Here is a 24,603-nt window from a genome sequence, read left to right on the forward strand (position 1 = left end):
TCACTCCAGATCTATGCCTACAGATTCACTACTCTTGTTTCTGTATCTGCGAACAACTTCGATTCTTGCGGCGGCCTCTGGTTCGCTTGGTGCAGGTCGGGAACTCTCTTCGCGTGCGGCGACGTGTGCTGCGATTGGATTCCACCTTATGAGTGTTATGAATTCATGTTGTTGCATTTCGAGAGAATCAGGTTCCTGCCTTGCATCAACTGAATCGGAGACCGCGGTGAATTAGACGTGCGACGGTGTTTTCTGTTGTTTCTCAGACGGATCCGATGTTGATCTGCTTCAGGTTTTGATTATTTTGCCTTTTTTTATTTGTTCTGATTCGACGGAATGATGTTGGATCTGATTCTGGTCGTAGATCTTGTTTTTCAACTGTAATTTTATGTTTCAAGTGCAAACGTCTGAGAGCAGAGAATTGAGTCTGCGGATGAAGGAGAATCGCGCCTTTTGGATTTCCGGGGAAAGTTACTTTTTCTGCTATTTGATTGATTACGTGGTCCATTTACCTTATGTGATTGAAGTTTAGCCAGATGATTGAGAACTTGTTATCTATATATGGCAAGCTTCAATTTTTCCTTTGTCTTTTCTAAAATTAGTATTGAAATGAGTAGGGAGTTCATGTTTTTTTACATATCTTACTAATTTCATTTATCGTTATGTGCAAGTTTTCACATTTGTCACTGTCAGCAAGTAATGGAAGTTGAAGCATCCATGGTTTCTGTTCTGTCAAATGCAAATCTCTTAGGGCAATTGGTGCAAGTGATTGATTTCCTACATTGGTTATGTTTTGCCTTGTTCCCTCGTTGCAACACATGTTGATAGGAAATGTAACCAAGTTGCAAAAAGATTTGGACCGTATATAAGTTGTGCCAGAGCAATTATTATTATTATTTTCTGTTTGTTACCGAAGATGATAAAATGGCTTGCAATGTTGGAAACACGATGTCATCTCCTTTTATTTGATTACCATGGACATTATAAATTTGCGGTGAAACAAACTAGACTGTAACTGAACTAAAGTCTCATCTCTTGAGGCATTCAGGACTGACTGTTACCTTCCAGAGGATCTGGTAGAAGCTTTCCGAAGTATCCTCCAATTGCATTTGCCACCTCCTTGGAAAGTTGGGACAGTTTCTCAGTGATGATGAGCAATTGATGCTCTTCCAGTTGCGACATCTCAGAACTTCGTGAAAGACTAAAGCATCCCAATTTTGGGAGATGGGAACACTGATTCCTTTCTTCGGAGACATCCCCCTTCATATAGTTTCCTTGTGATCTTCGAATGACCTTATCAATGAGCAACAGGGAAGAAATAAATGAAGATGCTCATTTAAATCTTCTAGAAAGAGTTGTCTGATTATTCTAGTTTAGCCTCCAAACTCCAAATGTTCTTGCGGTTGACCAGTTTCACAATTGGAAATCATGAACTCCACATGTTTGGCTCAATCTGGGCTATTGATCCTATAGCGAGGTTAGGGTCGAACTCTCCGCTCATGGTTGCCTCCTACGTTTGGTTCACGAGATATTCATGTGGTGACATTTGGAGTTCTAAGCCTCCTTGTTGACATGTCCTTGGAATTGATGACTAAAGGATATTTGTTCACTCTGTGATGACATGGTGTTATTGTTTTCTTTGTTATTTGTGTCTTAGGGTGTCAAACGATGATTATCATTCACTTAAATAAGTAAATCATCTTAATTGGGCCTTTTTATCGCCAACTTTAACCACGCTTCTGATTTCTTTTAAGTTTTTCCAGATGGACTATCTATTCAGTTTGTGTAGCTTGATCTTATTAGCCAGCCAAGTTAGATTCGTTTCATTTGACTAAATGATGATTATTTAAAGTTCGAAACTGAATTAATTAATTTTGTCGGTTGCATTGCGTTTGATGTCTCTCTCTACAACTAAAGGTGTAGTTGAATTGGTCTAGCAAAAGGTAGGGATAATTAGATAAGCATCCTTTGTGAATTTTTTTTTTCTCTTAAAAAAGCATAGCTAAAATTCATAGCATGTTAGGTCTTGTGTTTTCAAATTTCGAATATAAAAATTTAGAGATGAAAATGTGTTAAGAGTTTTTTAAAAATGAAATATTTCTTATAAGTTATATGTGTTTTAAATTTTTTTACGTGCAGAATAAGTGCAATCAGCCCGCAAAAGGTTAAAAAAGGACTACTAACTTGAGGGCTACTAACTTTGGTAAAAAATGTTTTTTTAAATTTTTTTTTATTTAACTAGACTTGGGTAAATGATTGATGTATAACATATTCAGAGAAATAGTATGCATGCAAACAGCACTGTTAGATTGATTCACAACGTGTTTCCTTCAAACCGGTTCTTTAAGAATTTAAATTCAAAACTGCATTAAAATATGACTATTGACTAAATTGTAAATAAATCTTGAGTTTTAAGACCAGTATATGCAGAAAAATCAAGCACCTTTTAGTGCAGACAACATGACGTTAAGACATTAATCATTTTTATTTTGTCAAAATTGGCTCAAATTTTTTTTTGTCAAGACGTTGAATAAGTAATCATCCTTATTCTATCAAATCTTAACTCGAGTTATTTTGTCAAATGTTCGACTCAAGTTCTAAAAGATTAATGTCATGAACAATTATCTTATCTAATATGCAAAGTTGTCACCTTTATATCATGCATCATTCCATCCAATTATGCAAAGTTATCATCTTTATATTATGCATCATACTATCCATGAGTCAAGCGGTGCCTAATGTATATAATTAAACCAACTTGATTTGTATAAATTAAATTCAACCATATTTTTTTAAATATAACAATTGGATATTTCATATAATTTTTCATGAACTAGATCAAGATCTTCATAATATAAATATTCATAAAATTTTAAATAAATTGAAAATATTTTGGTTCGGTTATCACAAGTTATGTTGATACTTCTCTTTGATAGTTGGGATTAGTTCAAAATAGTTTGAATTCATAGCTAAATCAGGGACAGGGTAGATTTCAACCTACCATATGGGTAATACCTCAATGATAGATCTAATGTCTCATGATTTGTCACGTCAACAATATATAATTAATTACGCCTATGTGTAAAAATACGAACCGTTAAATGCATGATTTGGGTATATGGGTATGCTAAGATCTTATCTACCCTAAATCAGATACGTGTATATAAACAGCCGAATTTCGATTCCACGTTGCATTCAATCAGATATATGTCCAAACGGTTGAACTATGGATTTCAAAATTCTAACCGTTGATTATAAAACAACGGGCAAGCATACGTTTAGTTAATTCCGGAGATGGTATTATTGACGTAGATCAAGAAACTCGGGAAAACAAAACTTTGGAGAAGTGTAAGTAAATCTAAGCAAGAGATGTACTAAATAATGGACAAACCCCTCACTTGACAACCAACATTTCAAGATTTTATTGCTTTAAGTCTTTAACCCTTCGCTCCGGTCGCCTTCATTTCCATTAATAGCTTTTGCCGACGATGATGATATTTATTATTCAAATAAAACCTTTTTAAAAAAAAAAAAAAAAAAAAAACTTAATGGTAGTTGTACATTATATTGCATCCATTTTTTGTGCCTTTGACACTAAAACATTATTAAATAGGATCACACACACACACACACACAAACACACACTCCCTTCTGATTCTATTCTCTCCCCTTTGCTACGCAGTAGCTAGCTAGTACTGCCATTTCTGACATCTCCATTAATATTTCGTATATATTTTCACCATTGATGGCCGTCTGCTTTGACCTTTCACCTCACCACACTCGTTTCTTCACGTCTCCACACCCCTTTTTCACTATTTTATTCTTGTTACCTCTGCCTCGATTCTCAATATTTATGATCTAATTACCTGCAGAAACAGACTTTTCTTGAGCACTTTATGAAGGATTTTTTGTTGCTGTGTTTTGTGATCAGACCACAGGTAAAAGCCATTGATTTTGTTCTCCTTTCTTCTCTTGGCATTTGTCCATTTACTTGGGAGCCATCGTTCTTTCTATGGGATTCCTGTTAAAGCCCAAATTTTTTTGACGATGCTTCCATATTTGCTTCCTATTTTCAAGAAATTTGCTCGCGTATAATTAGCTCTCTCTCCGTTACTCCGTATCTGTTTTTATAAGTTTCTTTTATGATCCCACGAAATTTTCCACCATGCAACGTTTTTTACGCGCAAAGATGCATCAAAGTGTCTTCTCTGTGTGTGTAATTTTTTTTGTTTGTTTTTTTTTTAAAAGTTTATTTACCTTATTTTCTCTAAAAAACAGTCAAAGATCGTTTCTTTGTATAGCTGACGCAAAACAAAGCCCATTTTGACTCACTCTTGCCTTGAAAAAGGATGTCTCGTTTCCGTTAAAGGCTTCGTTTATGGCCTTCTTTTAGCTTACACCATACCCGTTTGCCTGAAAAGAAAAGGGGAAAAAAAGGACCTTTTTTTTCATACTGTGGATTTCTTCTTTTTCTTTTTTTTTTCCCCCCTCAATGCACCGAAAATTCCCTCCGCTTCGTTCTGCTAGAAAGTGGCTTCGGGATTGGGACTTCAATTTTTTAATACACAATCTGGGTTATTTTCTATTTAATGCTTGTGTGGAGCATTTGCTTCGAAACTTGGACCCCTTGAGAGACGTTAAGCCGGGTCCAAAGGGAGACAAACAAGCACATATAATAATACTTTTTCCCGCGTTTCCCTGAAAATGATTGAGCAGTCCATCTTATTTATTTAGTTTCTTGCATTCGTGTTCCCTTTGTTAAAGCTATGGAAAGTTAATAAATTCGATATGCAGTTTAAGTATATTGTTAAATCCATGATTAGATAACCTCTTTTGTGACATAAATGTGACGGATTTTGTGTTCCCTTTTGGGCTCATCCCGTTTGGAATAAATTTAGCTGGGTTGGACTGAGAGGGACATGCATTTTTATCAACATTTGATTCGGATTTTTGATAAGCTATCTCATGCCATGAAGAGTTGATCCTGAAGCAAAGATTCAAATTTTTAGTATGAGTACATTTTCTTGAATCTGATGAGTTTCAGTCTCTTTTTCAATTCGGTTTACATCTTCTGTTCTAACCAAGTTGAGGACTCTATATGGGCTGGAGTTGTTTGCCACTCACTACCTAAAATTTTTTTAAATTTTTTTATAAACTTACCTAAAAAGTCAAATTTAGTGGTGAGACCTTCTAATTGTCTCCCTCCTCCTCACTAATAATCATGGGGCCCTCCCTGTTTTAACCCTTGCACATCTCTGGTGAGGTGCCACATGAAATTAGTAGTAGTCAAATCAGACATGTAGATTGCATCCCTCTAATGCTGTATGATTTTACTGATTAATCTGGCTTCTGCTTGGTTTCTTGTTCAGTTGGTTGGGTTGTAGATTTTGAATCAAGAAATCGTTCACCGAAGTAATCTAAAAATGATCATCTTGAGGAAAAGATTAGCCTGCTGGACAAGAGATAGAGAAATGAGCAGTAATGTGAATGAACAAGGCAGTAAGTCCTTTCTTTCTCTCTTTCTTTCTTTCTTTCTTTCTTTCTTTTCTTTCTTTCTTTCTTCATTACCTTGAGCTTTTGATAATCTTTATACATGGCATTTGGATCTTTTATTTTTGGAGATTTGTGCTTGTTAACATTATTATTTCTTTCATTAAAAAATTAATACAAACACTCGAAAAATGTTTTTTTTTTAAAAAAATGGATATTGAAGTGTGACATTGAGAAGACAGCATTTGAACGTCGGTCGCATGCTCAAATTGTACTCTGAATTCTTGGAATCTAGCTGAAAAGTTGTAGAAATATCTTGGTACGAAATTTATGAGAATGTCTAGGTCCCCCCCAACCTTAACTATCATTATCGAGAGACATGTGCATAGTCCTCTAATGGCATGAAGAAAAATGCTCTTCATTTATGGTTGAAGATGTGCATACTAGATAGAATAAATTGCATTTTGACCTCTGTGGGGTAACTATATTTATTTGGTTATGGTCATATCATTTTGATGTCCATCGATTATCACACAAGATTAGTTATAACTAAGGGTGGATCATGACTTTTGAATAGATTGAATGGCATAAACTTGAGTGAAAATCCATGTGTAATATTTCATATTTTCATGCTAGTTTTTTCTTTGTTGTTTGAAATTAGGAGCGATTTATTAGTAATTTCAATATAATTTTGAAAGCGAAACGATGTAGAAATTTTTTGAAACAAACGATTTATTATTTGAACTGCTTTAAAAAAAGTTTGACAGTGAAGATTTTTGTTTGAGGAGAAATTTCTTTAATTTGTTTCCAATCCAGACAAATGGGGCCTCTGCTTTTAGTATGCATAAGCATCATAATTGCAAAATGATTATGATTTATCAATAGCAGTAAATGATAGGGGAGACCATCTGGAATATGTTTGGACCTGCTTAGTAAATTATCGATGAAAATGGTGGACCTTAGTCCAAGTAATATTTGCCACACTCCAATTTCATGCGACAAATGTAGTTATTGCTCCTCTCTCACTATTTTTTGAAAACATATTTTTGCGTTTGCTTCTATATTTCTTGTAAGAATGTGTCTTCACAAGACTCCATCTTGCCTGGCTATTTTATTTATTTATTTCAAGATTTACCTTCTCTGTCTTAAGCTAGATTAAATAATGACCCTCGATGTACCATCGATATTGAGATGATTCTGTACAAAATGAGATGTTTGTACGCGTAATTCCTTCTCCAATGACTATCTTACTGTATGCATTAGTCGATCCAAGTTAAGCTAAAGCTTTGAAAAAATTGCTTTCTTCGTCTGTGACAGTGAATTATGATCATTTATCATGTTGGCTTCATTTCAACATAGACTGAAATTGGCGTATAATTTTCGTAATTCATAGATAACTTCTGCTTTCGCTCTATGAAAATGATAAGAAGTTATCAGCATTGGAATTCATCTGACCTCAATTCTTTCAGGAGTAATGACATATGATGGTTTAGAGAGCTGCATGCTCAACACTAACTCATACAACGATGAAAGTGGCACCAGCAACGGAGACGACTGCATCACAGATTCCTTAGAAGGAGATGATACCAGCTGCTCATCCAGCAACAATGCTTCTGGATCATTCTCTTCTCTATCGACGATCGTGAAGAAAGACAAAAATGATCGGTATCAAGAAACATGGAACATCTATACAAGCCCTCGACACAGTTTTGGAAAAGAAAGACCAGTTTGCACCAAACGGTTTTCTGACGTCGAAATAATGAAAGAGAAGTTTGCTAAACTACTGCTCGGGGAAGATGCTACAGGTGGCACTAAGGGTGTTTCCACTGCATTAGCTTTATCACATGCTATTACGAGTCTCGCAGGTACAGGCAAATTCCTAACATCACAATTTGAAAACTCTTGTTTCTTCTGAACATTGTGGAATGTTCAATCGTCTCAATGTTTTTGGAAGTTTTTGTGGGAATTTTCAGCTTCTGTTTTTGGCGAGCTTTGGAAGTTAGAGCCGTTGGCGGAAGAAAGAAAGAGTGTGTGGCGGAGAGAAATGGATTGGCTGCTGTCCCCTATCGATTACATGGTTGAGTTGGTTCCTGCTAAGCAAACTGGCATTGATGGTGGAACATTAGAGGTACTTTTTAACTTTGAAAGGACTTTCTTTTAAAATTTTATACTAATGTTTAATAGTTTTAACAATGTTTCAGTTTCACCGTCAACTGATTCTATGATGTTAGCATTTCTTCAAGATATAAGGCTTTCTTCAATGGAGGGGTCGAGCCTTTTTGTTTGTCACCAGTTCCTCATCAAAATTCTGAGTGACACATATAATCCAAGTGCGAAATGTAACCCCATATTTGGTGCAGGTCATGACCCCAAAGGCTCGAGGAGACGTGCGTATGAATCTTCCAGCATTGCAGAAATTGGATTCCATGCTTATTGTAGGTGGTCTCTTCACAAAAAAAGCAAACTGCAGTATTTTAACTGTTTAAATTCACCTAACTTGGCTTCTCAAACTGATAGGAAACACTTGATTCAATGGTTAACACTGAGTTTTGGTACTCGGAACTTGGTAGTCGAGCAGAAGAAAGAAGCAAGAGTTCCGAACAGAGCAAAGGATGGTGGCTTTCTTCTCCGAAGGTGCCTAACTCTGGACTCTCTGATATGGAAAGAAAGAGATTGTTACATCAGGGAAGATTGGTCTATCAAGTATTCAAAGCTGCAAAATCAATAAATGAGAATGTGTTGGCGGAAATGCCAATTTCTGCTGTCATTAAAGAAGCACTTCATAAGGTAGTTTGCTTTCTTCAAATCGTAACTCTTAAGATGCCAACTTTATCCCATTTTTCGATGACGTTTCTGCCCCTGGTGTGTCTCTTGTCGCAGTCTGGGAAGGCAAGTCTTGGGGATGAAATGTATAAAATATTCAGCATGGACTCAATCTCGATGGAGGAAACGATCGGTCGGCTGAACCTGAAATCAGAACATCTTGTTCTGGAGGCCGTGAACAGATTGGAAGCAGCCATCTTTGCATGGAAAGAGAAGATCTTTGAACAATCCAGTGCCAAGTCTCCCATTCGAACGTCGTGGTCTTTCGTGAAAGATCCATTGTCGGAGCTTGATAAAATGGAGTCGCTCTTGTACAAGGCGGAGGTGCTTCTGCATCACATAAAGATGAGATATCCCAATCTTCCTCACTCGTTCCTTAATGTCACAAAAATCCAATACGGCAAGGTAACTAATGATTTATGAAACAATCAAATATTATGATTCTTGGCTCATGGTTAAGTTCTAGACTCTATGAACTAAAATCTTTCCAGGATGTGGGATGTGCTATTTTGGAAGCGTACTCTCGTGTACTAGCTAACTTGGCATTCAACGTTGTCACGCGAATAGGCGATGTTCTGCAAGAAGATGTGACAAGCAATCCAGACTCACCTATTGCAATGTCGCGTCTTGTCGGAGATAGAATCCCGGGAGTATTAGATAGCCCGATGCTTGATCGTGTGAGGGATTGTCTGTTGAATAAAATTGATCATTCTTCTGGTCATTGTGCGGATATTGCCATAGTTGGTGCAGTGAATGCATCACCAAGCTGAAGCAGAGTTAGTGTTGCTGCTCATAGTTTATCCATAGTGGGTTATATTTGTATAAATTACTACATATCTTGCACACTTTTTTGAAGAGTAGTATCCTCTTTTGGATGACTCATCTCAATTTCAACCTCTCGTTGCTGGCTAGCTCCCTAATATTTGGTCTTCTTTCCCCGTCTGTCTATGCTAGCACATAGGCACTGTCCATGTGTTGCATCCAACGGTCCAAATTTTTTGCATTTGAGATGTTCGCGTAAACATCTCAAATACAAAAAATATTGAGTCATTGGATCGCCATTCGGGCACTGCCCGAATGAGATAGCATAGACAAAATCCTTATTTCTATGGTATTATTGGTGTGACATTGTACATGCTAGTATTTATATTTATCCCGTCGTCATTGGGGCAACTATCAAAATAATCTTGGCCAAGTATTTTTTTTTTTTTAGAAAATGATCCTCTCATGTGCATTTAAATAGACTCAAATACATTTGAGTGTTATTTTTTTAAGATGAAGGTTGACCAAGTTTATTTTTCTATATTTCCTCGTCAGCACTGGAAAATAACAAGAAATAACCTTGCTAAAACTTCATTTTTGAAAAATAAGTGTATTTGAGTGTAATTCTTTTTCCTTTACAAAGCTTGAGCGTATTTAAATGCACATGTCGCATGTCATTTTTTAAAAAAGATATTTGATCAAAGATTCAAAATTATATCGCTAGTTGTTTTTGGTCAACAGTCAACACTATATTATTGTTAGGTTAGAAAAACGTTAAAATTGTTTTTTTGCAAACTAAAAATAAAATTTGATTACAACCGACCACAATCACCAAAACGCAGGCCATATATGCATAAAATCATTAGGTGTGATTTACATGTACTACCTCAATGCAGATTTAAAAATTAAGATTTATTAATATATGTGATTCCTACTCTTTTTTCAATAAATCTTATAAATATTGATAAATCCCGACCCTTAAACAACATTGTGGTAGTATCTGTAATAATGGGATAAAATTATCCGATTTACAAACTGCAATATTTTTTCATTGTAATGAGTAATCGTGATACAAGGGATATTTGGGTATTTATCATTTGTATGTTACGTCACTTTAACAATAGACACGTGTATGCACCATACCTGTATTCAGCACTGTACAATGGACTCATTGGTAAACGTTGATGCGTCATAAAATTCTAGGAAGAGAACATGAAAAGGTTAAAAAAAATAATACGTGATTAAAAAAAAGACTACATGAAACCCACTCAATCGCACGACGCAATTTATCCATTCGCATGAGATTAAAAAATAGAGGATGAAATTCCAAATCTTTTTATCTATTTTTTTCACTACTACATGAAAATGAAACAATATTCTATTTTCAATGAATTTGACTTGATTAGAAAGAAAAGGTAAAAAAGTTGACAAGTACCACAATGATATTTTTTTTACTTGGGAATGGGATTGTTACAACTTACAATTGAGTCATGAAACCGAGATCACAATCTTTAGTCTTTATGATTCAAGAAGTGTGATTGCTACAATTCGATCTCGAACCCGAAACCACAATCATTTATGGTTGAATGGTGCTAAACCAATTGGTGATAGTTGTAGACAGAACTGTGGTATCATTTAATGAAATGGACTTAATCCCTTGAGCAATGGCATCTGCTGGGGTGTATATTGGTCCTACTCGCCACCTTGGTTCCTGATTATGCAAACAAAACTTCACACATTTTCATTTCCTAATCCATTTTACTAGAATTTTGGATGCAGAAAAATAAATTTATCGACAGAGCCATAATCTAATCTAGACATTCTTTCAGCAGTGAAAAAAAAAAAAAAAATTAACCGACCATAGATATATATATCCTTAACATGTGGTAGAGGTGATACAACTTCAAAACTTAAGAATTCAAAATCTTCTTACATGAATTGTACCTGCACACAAGGTGTGATGTGATTACCACTCAAGACGACTTTCTCAAGTTTTCCACCATAAGATTCAATGCGAGGCTTTAGCGTCTCTTCGAGGAGATCAGTCTCATCAATTGCATCAAAACCAAATTTAACCTGAAATGACACTCGCATGGTAAAATATTTTTCTTTGAGCAAACAAATTTACTTCTTGGTGATACTAAGTAAACGAGTACCAATAATGTGTGTTGAACACTATACAGCTTCTTAAAACAGTCGAGATTCTCTGCAGGTGTCGGCTTGAACTCGGAAATTCCTTGTGCAACCTAAATAGAACACCAAATCGGATACTTGATCAAAATATGTCCAGAAAGTGACGATAGAAAAAATTAGTCGCATTTGGTTAGAAGTATGAGCAGTTCATTTCAAACCTAAAGGAAAAACACAAAGTAAAATGGAAAGTTTGAATATACCCAAAGGAAAAGCAATGCTTATACCTATGGGTCAATGATTAAGATTAATAAAATAAATGGGCGGCATATACCTGATCAAATACTGAGGGCAATTGATCAACAAATTTTGTTAAAGATACAGCAGCTTCTGGGTCATAATCTGGTACAAATCTTTCGGCCACATCAATTAATGCCTTCAATCCATCTCCTATATTTTGTACATCTTCAATTATTGAAGAATAATATCAAATAACAAAACGAGACTACAATCGCCTCATTTGTACAAGATACATGACTGCCTAAACATTAGTATTTCAAAGTTATGACAATTGCTTCAAACAGCACGAGTGTTCTTACTAATAAGATTTAATTCAACTATATACGATCCCAAATAATATATCAGCTAAATTTATCCTTTTTTGGTGCAACTAGCTTTTCTACAAACACCAGGGGCAGTCCCTACAAGGAGATGGCAGGAGGGTTTTATCTCCTCTTTCTGCATCTTGGCCCCTTCCCAGAAATCCTTGCCCCCCAGCCTACAGGCTACATTAGCACAGAAGGCCATGACCGAAACACTAGAAAGAAAAGATCGAGCCCAAATAAGCGGAGTTGCAAGGTACAGTATTAACTCGTTAAAGGTTTACATGAAATCAATTCATTTCTTGCAATGCAAATCATACTTCCAGTGAGTAACCACAAAGTTACTTTTAATATAGAGAAAATAAAGATCAACTCGTACATGAAAGTTATCATTCCATTCAACCAGAAAATATTAAATAATAATCATCAGTACTTTCCCTGCACAGTGCACAGTGCACACTGAGCTTCTAGCAAGCAAATTGAACCATTTCGAGCTCATATAACTTTGCAAGCTGCAGCAGTCGTGTGGTAATTTGTGGAGTAAAATAAAATGTTACTGGCCATAAAGAAATTTTTCACAAGCCAAAAGCTTCTTGATCTTTAAAGGTCCCCAGTACCTCCATGATAAGTCATCACTTCACATAATTTTAAGTGGAAATACTTTGTACATTATACATAATAGTCAAAATGTATGACAAGTGTTTTCGTCCATAGCAACTCGCGACCAAAAAAATGCCAGAGAAATTTATAGTAGAAAGTTTCATAATAAATCAAATAAGAGTCAACATTTGGATTATTGTACCTGAGAAACTCGGGGACATTGAATAAATAGGGGATGCTTCCATCATAGGCATCATTTGCTTGACTAGAGGACCTAACTGCAGTACAGGATAGCGGACACTTATTCATGTATTCACAGTGGAGAATATTAAAGCAATAATATTTTTTTGCCTAGTTTTTATATCATATATTTATCCTAAAAGCCTTTAATTAGTTTAAAGGATTTCACCCAAAAAAAAAAAAAGCGGAACATTGGTTAACCACTTATAATAGATTTGAATTTACTGTGTTCAACAAATGGAAAGCACAAGACCTCATGTATTTTGTATTAACATAATCATATACCAGGTAATATCCCACCCAAGACCAACTGAATCAGAGTTTCATGTTTCACATATCTATCAGTTGTTCAGATACCACAACTTGAGTCAGAAATTAAACACGTGACTACGTGAGTATAAATCTGGGAATTACAAAGCAGCAAACTTGATTCTGAAAAAATCTTCGTCTTGTTCAACTTTGTCAATCAGTGTTGTTATTTATCAACCTTCGTAACTTTTGTGTCTAATGTTTGTTGCTTTCATTTCTAAGCTACCAAACTAATAGTAGAAAGTAGAAACACAATTCTAAGCTCTTTAATTACGCATCATCAATAATACAAAAAAAATAAAAATATTATGGCGAAAAATTGACCATAACAGAAGTGTCCAACAGAGAAGAATCCTTATGAAAGGACAGGAATAATTTTCATGCTGTATTTTATTAGGAACCGCAATTTTTCAGGTCAGATTCCAATTTTTTCCCTTTAGTTTTGCATTGACGAATATAGTGTTCAAGATGATCATTCCAACACAAGCAAACTAAGTACAAGGAATAACACCTGTTCAAAGTATGGTACTGCTTCAGATGCTGGCCTGTTGTTGTATGATATAATTGCATTAGCCTTCAACAACAAATAGATTTATTCTTGGTCAAATACGGCATTTCTCATTTCATGTAACTACATACACATGGCCATCCGGAACAACAAAGATGCACATTGAACCTTTGGTATCTTTTCACAGAAATAACTGCCCGTGAGCACTTGAAGAAGTGCCCCATTGCTGAAAATTAAATTCACAAGTGAGAGTCACAAAAATAAACACACGCGATATATGCAGTGCTATGGTCAATCAGAGACACACACCAAAATTCATACAGAAGTTCACAATGATTGATTTTTAGTAGCACATGTACCGATCAAACTAATCCTACTGAACACTACTCTTGAACAAGGCCTAGAAAGGCAGAAAACACACAGGAAGAAGCATAACTCCGTTAACACTAATCAACTATTGTTCAAACACAGATTCCATTGATGTAAAAATTATAACCACCTGTGTCCAACTGAATAAAATGGAAGTCCAGCTATCTCAGCTCCAGAAATCCCATACTCTGGTAATCCAGACAACAAGATAGAATCCAAGCACGAATGAAATCGCTCATAAATCTCCCGTGTAACACGTTCATGATCGAAAGTCACATTGTATGGCACAGATATAATCAAGTACCCTGCCTTCGCCAAATTTTCGAGAAAATAACTGTAGAAAACGAACAATAGAATCAATGAACAACGTAACTCAACTTCACCAAACACACAACAAAACAAGAAAAATCGTATAAATAGAAACTGACGCACTACCTGTACGTAACTTCAGGCACGGCTCCAATAAAAGCGCCGCCCAAGAATTTGATTAATGCCTTGGGCTTTTTCCCTCTAGATGGAGGTATTACGAGACAAGAGTCAAGCCTTCGATACGTCATGCGATTGCTGAAGGAATTAATCCTGGGATTCTCGGATGTTCCACCAAATTGCGCATTAATGGTTGAGCGCGAGGATTTCACGTGGTTTTTGATAGTAGTACAAGTGAAAATCTGTGATTGAGAGCTGAAACATGGTAATCTGAGGTTGAATTGGAACTTCGGGGGAGTGTTCCAAGATACTACGGCAGCTGTGGCCATGGAAGCTTTGCTTCAGTCGCTGTCTGCGAAGAACAAGAGGAAGGGTCAGTTTTGTATTTAGCAGTCCACAAAAACGTGGAGAAAACTGAGGAAACGTGGAAGATAAATGCGCTTCTTTGATTAAGTAAGTAATATATGGTGATTTGCGAGCTGGTGTCCGATTTCTAATTTAATATTCAAAAGATAACAATACTCGTTAATCATACTCTTAGGTACCATTTGATACGAATACAATTAGTACTTGTATAACTTATCTTATCCAATCTCATGTTCTTTTTGTCATATTATTTATTTATCTATTAATTATTTATTTTACATCAATCAAATCATTAATCATTTATCTTACATCATTCAAATCATTAAATTTAAATTACTATATTATTCTTATAAATAATATTATTCATATTTTATTTATTCTTAAAAGGGCAAAATGGTAATTTATATTTTTAATATAAAATTCAATCAATCAAATCAAATAAACTATAATCTATCAATCAAATAAAATATTATATTCACTATCATTTTTTATTTATTTTATATTACATTATATTACTTATCCAAGTATTATTTATCCTATCCTCGAACCAAACGGTGCCTTAGTGATCTAAGTACAGGAATGTAACCGAGTTAAGTCGAATCGAGCTTCAATTTTATTTAGCGAGAATATATTCATGATTCACGAGTTTTTATCGAGAGTTTAATAATTATAAATTTAAATATTTATGAAAAACTAAATTTTATATTTAAAGAAAAAATATAATATTTTTATTAAATTTGTAATTTTGTTCTAGTAAATAAATTTAATAGATTTTATATATTTTTAATAATTAAAATGTAAAATTTATAAATCAAATATAAAAAATATTATTATTATTTTATCTAAGAGTTTGACTTAGTATACTAATGAACCTAATGAGCTGAACAATGTAAATGTTGAACTTGGTTCATTTATTTTAACGAGCTTTTAACGAAATGCGTTTTGAATTGTGCATGAGTGACTTGATTGGGGTTTTTTTTATATTTAATTTATAAAAAAATTTAAATTGCAAAAATAATTTGAAACAGGGAGTTTTGCACAAGTACTGCAAAACGCCCCTGCTAACAGCGGACCCTGCAATTTTTATTGCAGGGTCCGCTATTGTTCAGAGCGGACGCTGCATTTTGCAGCGTCCGCTCATGCTGGCAGCGTCCGCTGCCAGCATGTCTCATGGGGACTTGCAACTTGCAAGTCCCCATGTGATACCTTTGTTTTTTTTATTTGTGTTATTAATTAATTAATTATATAATTAATAATGTTTAATAAAATTATATTTAGTAGTATGATTATTTTTTTTAAAATTCTAAATTTTGAATTTGATAATCGAACTAAAAAATTATTAAAAAAACAAAACATAAAATTTACGGTTAAAAAAATTATATTAATTAAATAAATTTACGATTTAACTTTAATTTTGGTCAGTGGAGTTATATATTTATTTTAATCGTTTGAATTTGTGGAGATCCCTCGGTTACGTGGATAAATCTAGAGTAATTAATTCAAATCTATTCAAACTGAACTGATGCAAAAATGCTATTACAAAATTTCTCAATCCGAATTCAAGCCGAAACAAATCATCTCGAAAATTGTGAACTCAAACCGATCGGAATATATCCGAATTAATTCTCTATGTCTATTCATAAGAACTTGCAGAGATCCAAACGAATTAAAATAAGCCAATAACTCCTCTAACCAATTTTTAATAAAAAAATAAAATTTATATTAAAAAATATGATATAAAATAAATTTATCAAAAAAAAATTTATATTAAAATAAATTTATCAAAATATGTTGATAACTGATCACAAAAAATTTATTTAATCAATTCAATTTTTTAACCATAAATTTTAATTCTAATTTTCGAGATGATTTTGTTTCGACTTGAATTCAGATTGAGAAATTTTGTAATAGCATTTTTGCATCAGTTCAGTTTAAATAGATTTGAATTAACTACTCCAGATTTATCCACGTAACCGAGGGATCTCCACAAATACAAACGATTAAAATAAATATATAACTCCACTGATCAAAATTAAAGTTAAATCGTAAATTTATTTAATCAATATAATTTTTTTAACCGTAAATTTTATGTTTTGTTTTTTTAATAATTTTTCAGTCCGATTATCAAATTCGAAATTTAGAATTTAAAAAAAAAAGATCATACTACTAAATATAATTTTTTTAAACATTATTAATTATATAATTAATTAATTAAAAAATAAATAAATAAAAAAACAAAGGTATCACATGGGGACTTGCAAGTTGCAAGTGCAGCGTCCGCTTTACATAAGAGCGGACCCTGCAATAAAAATTGCAGGGTCCGCTATTAGCAGGGGCGTTTTGCACTACTTGTGCAAAACCCCCTGTTTCAAATTATTTTTGCAATTTAAATTTTTTTATAAATTAAATATAAAAAAACCCCTTGATTGGAGCTCATAATATATATTATTTTATATAAATCTGCAATATATTTTTAGTTGTAAAGTATTTAATAATCTATATGAAGTTAGCTTTAAAAACTTGAAGTATTATCTAATATCATGACTTTAAATTTTATGTGGGTAGCTTTTGCGGTGGATTAATAAAAATAAAATTAGAATATAGATTAAATTTATGAAATTGAATAGGTTTAATTTATATAAATTAAATTAATTGAATGATTTTGGTCTCAGTTGCACATGTTTCTAGTTCTAATTTTCTATTCGTTCAACAGAAATCAAACCATAGTTCTTTGATTCTGGCTTCACTTTTAAAACCAATCTCTAGTTTCAATTTATGAAGACAATTTCATTTTTGATTTCTAATTAATCGAACCGCAGTGGAACTTAAGGTACTGTTTGTAACCTCTAAAAATAAGTGATTATGAAGATTTTTTTCACAAATTTGTGAAGAGAATCTCCATAATCGCTTATTTTTAGAGGTTGCAAACACTACCTTAGTTAGATGATCATGAACAAAATAATTGTAATTATTACAAATCTGTTTGGTTAGAGAAGTTCGTGGACTACATTTTTTTAATTTTTTTTATTAAGTACAATGGTTTGTCTCAAATACTAGTTTTTCTTTTAAAAAAACTAGTTTTAAAAAAAAATTAAAAAATGCTTATTTTCTAAATGAAAACTAAAATTTCTTATTTTTATGTTTCTGCTTCTATTTTTATTTATAAATAAAACAAAATTATTTTTCAATATTTATCTAAATATCAAAATCGTTTCTTTTGTATAAAATAAAAATACTTAAAAATTGGACTTATTTAAATATATTTAAGCTAAAACCATTGTATATTAACTCACCCTAAATTATATATATATATATATATATATATATATATATATATATATATATATATATATATTGTTTTTATAAGATTCAATTTTATTTTATTATTTTTTTACATAAGGATAGCTCCAAACACATTTATTTTAAAACAAATTTTAAAACATTTTAAGTTATTGTTCAAACGAAGCTTTATTAATTAAAATTATAAATCAATATTCATTATAAATAAATTAAGAATATATACGTGTGTGTTATTGCATGGCAGATTCACTAAATTTCAAGACTCGTTTCAGGCCCGCTAGTCGACCTCTGCTTAACCGGGAATAACTCATCCGAACGAGGCGGTTTTAACTTTTAATATGGGCTGGGTTTCCCTATTTTCACATTGGGTGCACAAATACCAGTGTTGAACCTTTTTCACGACCAGTTTCAAGTGCTACACTACCAGCGACAAAATTCAAGACTTAATAGTCGAGCGACGATCGAACCAACTACAGTCTACAGATAGGTAGTTGGAGCATTAAGTTTGTCAAGCGGCGAGACCTAAGGTTTTGGATTCGAGCCACGATGTGTATATTCGTTCTGGGAAAAAATTACAACAAAGAAACCAAATATTCCCCTTGATATGCTAATTTATACAACCCCTTGTCCCCTTGAAAAGAATTCTTTAATAAGCATACAAGCGTTAGTATTTCTTGCAACCATTTTGGTAGAAAACATAGGCTTCAAATTATGAATCAGGTAAATTACAAATCAGATTTCAGCAACGGGGGACGCATTAAATACCAATACTTTTATCTCAAAAAAAAAATACCAATACTTAAGTATACTCTCATCGCATATAGTTCAGGAAAGCTCACCGTGCATCCCTTCAATGAAGCTTTCAATTTGTGTGAAGCACGTAGTTCTTTGAAACAGAGGCGAATGTTGCTGAAATGCAAAGAATGAAAAGTGTCGGCCGTCAGGATGGTTTCTTGGTTTCGCAGTCTCAAGCAGTCTCGTGAATCCTTCTTTATCGTAACATGGTTGCGCATTCTGACCAGCGACACTGAGCCCTTGGTCCCAAGCTGAGTTAAGAATCTGTAGATTACGATAGGCATAAAAATACGTTACAGATAAAAAGTTTGAGCAATGGTGCTACGGCCCAATTCCATAAATTGGGAATTTTCCTCAGAATTAATATATTGGTACCATGAATGCGACCAACCTGCCAACTCAAACCTTCATGATCTGACGATGCCTCGTCTATTTCATTACAGGAAGCCAGTGCTCCTGAGACTACAAAATTCATTGTCACCGCATGCTTTTTCAGCATGTCAAACACCCGAGAATACCCATCCCGGTTAGCACAGTTATAGTACCCAGCAGTGAGCTCTGCAGCATGGCTTGTTGTCTTGTACCACCAGAAAACAGCTGGAATCTAGATGATAAAAATGGTTTATTTACTACAACCAAAAAAAAAAATACACAGAGACGAGACGGAAAAAAAAAAAGAAAAAAAGAGCCAGCGGCAGGATAGTCACCTTGACAACAATTTGTATTTCTTCAAATGCAAGGCGCGCAAGGGATAGAACATTATCAGCATGATCTAATAAAACCAGAGAATACCATTGGAGGAAGAAGCGTCCATAGTAGCTATCATAATCACCATTTTCACCAAAGAACCCTGTTTCCTGTGGCTTAGAATTATAATAACCAGCATCTTCTGGCCCCCTTGCCCAAACTGCGTGTCCCCGGAGTTTTGCAGCTTTTCCAAGGTCTTGCAGAGAATATTTATCATAACACTGAAATGTAAAAATACAACTGTAAAAATCTGGTCAATTTCACAATAACACATGTAATGCTTGCGGTACATACAGAGAGCAACCCATGAATCCATGTTGATCATATTGATACAAACAAATTATCCAGCCAATCAAATTGAAAACATTTAAATTTTCATCAACCGTGAGATGTAACTGAATTTTAAAACATTCTGAACGCATCTCGGTTTTTTTCCCAAAACTAAAAAGAATGTATATTTTCGTGGTACTCATACAGAACAATTTTGCCCAAATTGTCCCTGATCTTGTCAATGTATCCAACAAAACAATATATGGAAATAAAAATAAGACACTGAGATATACGAGATACCTGAAACTCACCAATACCAGGATATCTCCAACCCATCCTCTCCGAAAACGAAGGGTACTTCAGCTCCCCCGAGGGTCCTAGCCCAATTTCAACGGCAGATATGAGGCCTTTAATGAATAAATCATCAAATTCTGTTCGAAAGCTTCTCATGAAATCATAATACACCTGCAATCATAGCAATACTAAAACCTTCGGTATCAGGCAGCCACAAAAAAATAACTGTGTTAAACCTCAAGCCACATAAAACAATAGAGCTGGTGGACAACTGCACTATTATCCAGACAAAATTATGCACTACATACCCAGAACAATTTGAATGCAAAACTGCCAGATTGTACCCAACAAAGACAAAGGGGCAATGTGAATGATAAATTACAAATGCACAAAGCTTTCTAAGGAATGACTTCAGATGTACACAGAATGAGACCAATTTGACTAGGTGAAACATGAGAATTTTAATATCTGAATACCTCTATGCCAGTTCTTCCCCTCAATACTCGTTTCTTGTCAATTCCCCATGAAAGGCACTCCGTATTTCTCCTGCCTTCACGATCTGTGAAGAATATATCTTGATTGATTTTTCCAATCTCCAAAATCCATTGGGGCAGGGATATGAAGCCAGAACCATATCCCCCATGTTCATGAAATGCCATTACCACCTTCAGAAAAAAGTAGACTCAACAAAAAGTTCTAGCAAGAATCAAGATAAAAGTTGGGGAAAAGTTTTTTCAGAAACTCCTTGGAAAACCATTGTCAGATCCACAGGTCAAAAAGTCAATCATGATTGTCTGGCACGTTAAAAAATGTTTTGATTCATCAGGAAGAATTAAGTTACTCAAGTCCACGACAGCTTCAAGGATTCTGAGACTCTTAGTTTGTAACAAATATACAACTTAGAATTATGATAACTATCAAGACTCAGATTCTTATCACCTGCAATTTCATCCCAAATTCCTGGATAATGTTAAAAAGTTCCCTGTATCCTGCCCATTCATATTTTTGCGGTGTCCAACCTTCCACGATACCCCACCAGCAATCTACAACAACACCATCAACACACAAAGACTTCAAATAATGTATCTCCTCCTTAATACCTTCAGGATCCATCAGCTGGCAATAATTATTGATCAACCCGGTCTGCCAGAATAAACAACACTGGATAGATGGTTTTTCATTGGGTGGACAAAGGGAAGGGATCACAGCAATACAAGGCAGTTACATAAATGCTGCAAAAAATGGAGTAAACCAAGCACTTACAGAAAGCTTCACATACACAGGGATAAAGGAGTTTCCAGAAAGACCATTCCCATGCTCCTTATAGACTATCTCTTGCACAAGCTGCATGAATAACACCGTGATGCAGTGGATTATATATTATGTATAGAAGTGATGTATATTTCTCCTCCAAGAAATGCATTGAGAATGAAGTTCAAACATCAAGTGTTTTAGGCATCCATACAAAATAATATATATGTGACCCGTCATCATGTGTTTGGAGCATTAGAATCTAGAAGTGTAAACAGTAGGGCAGTTAATCTGAGTTGATAAATAAATTCTACAGAGTGCCAGGGAATCAGAATTTATTTGCATCTCTCTATCCAAGAAGATGCAATTCGCACCAAACAATACCAAAATAACATTGGACGGAAGAAGAGTTATAAAATTCAACCCTCAGTCCTTAAAATGATTGACGCAATTAAGAGGCACGGTAGCAGTTGTGAGTTGTCACCCGTGCAGAATACATGATAATTTATTTGCTATTCAGTACTCAGCGATGTGTCATATTGAGTTGAAATCGATCCACGACCCACGGGTATGATGTCCTCATTCAGGACATTCAATATTACCAGTACTTGCATCAACAACCAAGTGATTCAATCATCAATTATTCCTTAGAAGTATAAGGAGGCATAACAAGTCAACATGTTTCCTATGTACAGAGCTCAAGTGCCACGAACATTCACTATATCCACGCAGGAGGAAAATAACTTATAATTAACCTTTCTGGACTCCAAAGATTCAGAAGAAGGTATGGCACTTGCAAATGCACAATTACCAAGGTTCACATCCCTCTCTGCAACAGCAGAATCAAGAGATGCAGATGATAAACTCTCGTCAATTCTCAGACCAGAAGGCTGACACTCCACTGACGATATCATGGAGCAATTTTTGAAAGAGCTAGAAGATAATGGGCTTTCAACTGACCGAAGTGGATACGCCTCCTGTTCAAATTAAGAGCAATTTATGAAGATCGATGCATGCTGTTGTTAAGAATTCACGCCTCTGAAATAAGCTATTCACAAACACGGACATATCGAATATATTCTAAGAGTTTCGTTGCTCTATCACATCATCATAGGCAGAAGGTTTATATCATAAATATTCAGATTCAGACGTTTTGCTCAGCATTCCCATATATTTATGCAACTTTGTTAAGGCCAACCACAACTCGAAAAAACAACTTTTTTTTCTTTTCTAGTCAAATAGAAACAGCACATCGAGATGCAGTATGCAATGCGATTTAAAACCCTCGCCAGAGGCTTACATTACCCAAAACAGGAAGCATGAACTAACCGGAAGGCACAATTACTTCGACATAAAGCAATTTTCACTTCAAAATCAATCAACGCCAAATACAAACACTACATAAACCAAAAAATAGATAACAATAGTTTAAATAAATGTTTGTTCTCCACTCAATAGCAGGTATATAATTACCAAAGTCGCCGCATTATTATGATCATTTTGTTGAACGGAATCGAGATGAGAAAAAGAGTGAGGAGTTGGAGGAGGAGGCGCCGGGGATGATTGTTTGTAAGTTGTGCCATCCGCCTCAACCGCCCAGCCAGCTTCCCTAGCGAGCGCGGCGATGACGTCATTCATATCCGCCCTTGCAGGCAAGGGGAAGTTTCCATACTGGCGGAGGCCGGCTAGCATACGGCTGGTGATAGCTCTACGGTGGCGTTCTCGGAGTTTGGTGCGCTCTTTTTCTTTCTCTCTCTCCTTTCTGCTCTTCGCTTGAATATTGTTTGTAGTAGAATCATTGGAGAACGTGGCTGCGAAGCCACGTGGACGACGTTGAGCTTGGGGATGTGTGGTTGTTGCTGTAGGCGATGGCTGTTGGGGATCTAGATCCGCCGTCGCCGCCGCGGCAAAGCGGTGATTCACAGGGTTGGAGTTGGAGTTCATTTTTGCCGCATTTTTTTCACCCACTCCGGGCTCATCTCACTAATTTATTTGGTTTTTTTTTTATTTTTTTTAAAAAAAACCGGGGCTTCCTGACCCGGCTCCTCCTATTTTTTTTTTTTCTATTTCCCCAAAATTATATATTATTCAAAAGTTTTAGATATATTTTTTCAATGACATGGATAAGTCATACAAATGCATCTTCTTTGAAAACGCCAACACTTAATAAATTTATAATGCTCACACGAAAATCATGTATTTTATTGCATATTTTGAATATCTAAAAGATCAAAACAGATATTTAGAAACTCAAATGAGGTATGTTGTTGGTAAAAATAGGTACTTTAAAAATAAAAATAAAAAAAAAGATGGTGTGAATCAGTGTTTTTGGAACTGGACCGGACCGATCGGTTCGATCGGAAACCTATCACCGGACCGGTTCGGCCCCAAAAATCGAAAAACCGGTCCAACCGGTCAGAACCGGTTGGACCGGCCAAGAACCGAAAAACCGACCGGTTTTCCGAATTTTTTTATTTTTTTTTTGAAAATTTAAATTTTTTTATTTTTAAACCTTAGATTTAATATTTATATATATAAATACATTATTATTTGAAATTTCTACTTCATTTAAAAAAATATTTTAATAATTATTGGTTTTTTTTAAAAAAATAATTTATTATTTAAATAATTTATAACTATAATTGATATTTTAAATATATTTACATATTTATTTAGCTATCAATTATGTTAAATATATATTTATGTCTATTTATATAATTTTTGAGTTTTTAAAATTCTAAAATATATTATTTATTATATTAAATTATATAAACGGTTTTTCGGTTCGACCGTATGGTTAAAACGGTCCGATCGGTTCGACCATTTTTTAAAATAAATCGGTTCAATCACCGGTCCGATTATGAAAACACTGGCGTGAATAAGTCATCCAAATGCATCTTCTTTGAAATCACCAATATTTGATAAATTTATGGTGGTCACTGGAAGATTCAGTATTTTATTATATATTTTGAGTATCTAAAATACCAAAACAAGAATTTAAAAACTCAAACGAGATACTTTGTTGGTAAAAATAAGTACTTAAAAAACAAACATGTTTGTTTAAAAAAAAAAGATGAGGTGAATAAGTCATCCAAATGCATACTCTTTGGAAACGCCAATACTTGATAAATTCATGGTGCTCACTCGAAAATTCAATATTTTATTACATATTTTGAGTATCTAAAATATCAAAACAAGTATTTAAAAACTCAAATGAGGTACTTTGTTGATAAAAATAAGTACTTAAAAAATAAAATGTTTGTTTGTTTTTTTAAAAAAGAGATGACGTGAATAAGTCATTCAGATGCATTTTCTTTGGAA

General features: G+C 34.3%; 3 protein-coding genes and 1 long non-coding RNA gene across 6 annotated transcripts; 2 read left to right on the forward strand and 2 right to left on the reverse strand.

The window, feature by feature from the left end:
• On the forward strand, nt 1-1,729 carry LOC140876157 (uncharacterized). Its single transcript, XR_012148688.1, has 2 exons — nt 1-292; nt 1,049-1,729. It is a non-coding gene; the product is annotated as an uncharacterized lncRNA (long non-coding RNA).
• Nucleotides 1,730-3,620: 1,891 nt separating this feature from the next.
• On the forward strand, nt 3,621-9,213 carry LOC140874745 (rop guanine nucleotide exchange factor 14-like). Its single transcript, XM_073278116.1, has 8 exons — nt 3,621-3,938; nt 5,370-5,499; nt 6,960-7,355; nt 7,464-7,618; nt 7,851-7,925; nt 8,008-8,277; nt 8,371-8,718; nt 8,805-9,213. The coding sequence occupies exons 2-8, from the start codon at nt 5,424-5,426 to the stop codon at nt 9,081-9,083; spliced, it is 1,599 nt and encodes a 532-aa protein (XP_073134217.1). The 5' UTR covers nt 3,621-3,938; nt 5,370-5,423; the 3' UTR covers nt 9,084-9,213.
• A 1,193-nt stretch (nt 9,214-10,406) lies between these two features.
• Nucleotides 10,407-14,668, reverse strand: LOC140875221 (uncharacterized). 2 transcript variants are annotated; one of them, XM_073278845.1, is made up of 9 exons: nt 14,269-14,668; nt 13,964-14,167; nt 13,633-13,690; nt 13,468-13,530; nt 12,610-12,685; nt 11,540-11,655; nt 11,232-11,321; nt 11,009-11,151; nt 10,407-10,786 (listed from the first exon to the last, which is right to left on the reverse strand). In XM_073278845.1, exons 1-9 carry the CDS (start codon nt 14,586-14,588, stop codon nt 10,768-10,770), a joined length of 1,089 nt encoding a protein of 362 aa, XP_073134946.1. In that variant the 5' UTR covers nt 14,589-14,668; the 3' UTR covers nt 10,407-10,767. The 2 variants fall into 2 exon arrangements, with proteins under 2 accessions (XP_073134946.1, XP_073134945.1); XM_073278844.1 differs by having other exon boundaries at nt 10,410-10,786; nt 11,020-11,151.
• A 3,830-nt stretch (nt 14,669-18,498) lies between these two features.
• LOC140879236 (beta-amylase 8) lies at nt 18,499-23,273 on the reverse strand. 2 transcript variants are annotated; one of them, XM_073282914.1, is made up of 9 exons: nt 22,756-23,273; nt 22,038-22,259; nt 21,295-21,375; nt 20,971-21,174; nt 20,508-20,696; nt 20,038-20,202; nt 19,428-19,688; nt 19,112-19,324; nt 18,499-18,984 (listed from the first exon to the last, which is right to left on the reverse strand). In XM_073282914.1, exons 1-9 carry the CDS (start codon nt 23,224-23,226, stop codon nt 18,751-18,753), a joined length of 2,040 nt encoding a protein of 679 aa, XP_073139015.1. In that variant the 5' UTR covers nt 23,227-23,273; the 3' UTR covers nt 18,499-18,750. The 2 variants fall into 2 exon arrangements, with proteins under 2 accessions (XP_073139015.1, XP_073139020.1); XM_073282919.1 differs by lacking the exon at nt 22,038-22,259 and having other exon boundaries at nt 18,500-18,984.
• Between the last annotated feature and the right edge of the window lie 1,330 nt (nt 23,274-24,603).

This window comes from Henckelia pumila, chromosome 1 (genome assembly GCF_033568475.1).
Source record: "Henckelia pumila isolate YLH828 chromosome 1, ASM3356847v2, whole genome shotgun sequence".
NCBI lineage: Eukaryota > Viridiplantae > Streptophyta > Magnoliopsida > Lamiales > Gesneriaceae > Henckelia > Henckelia pumila.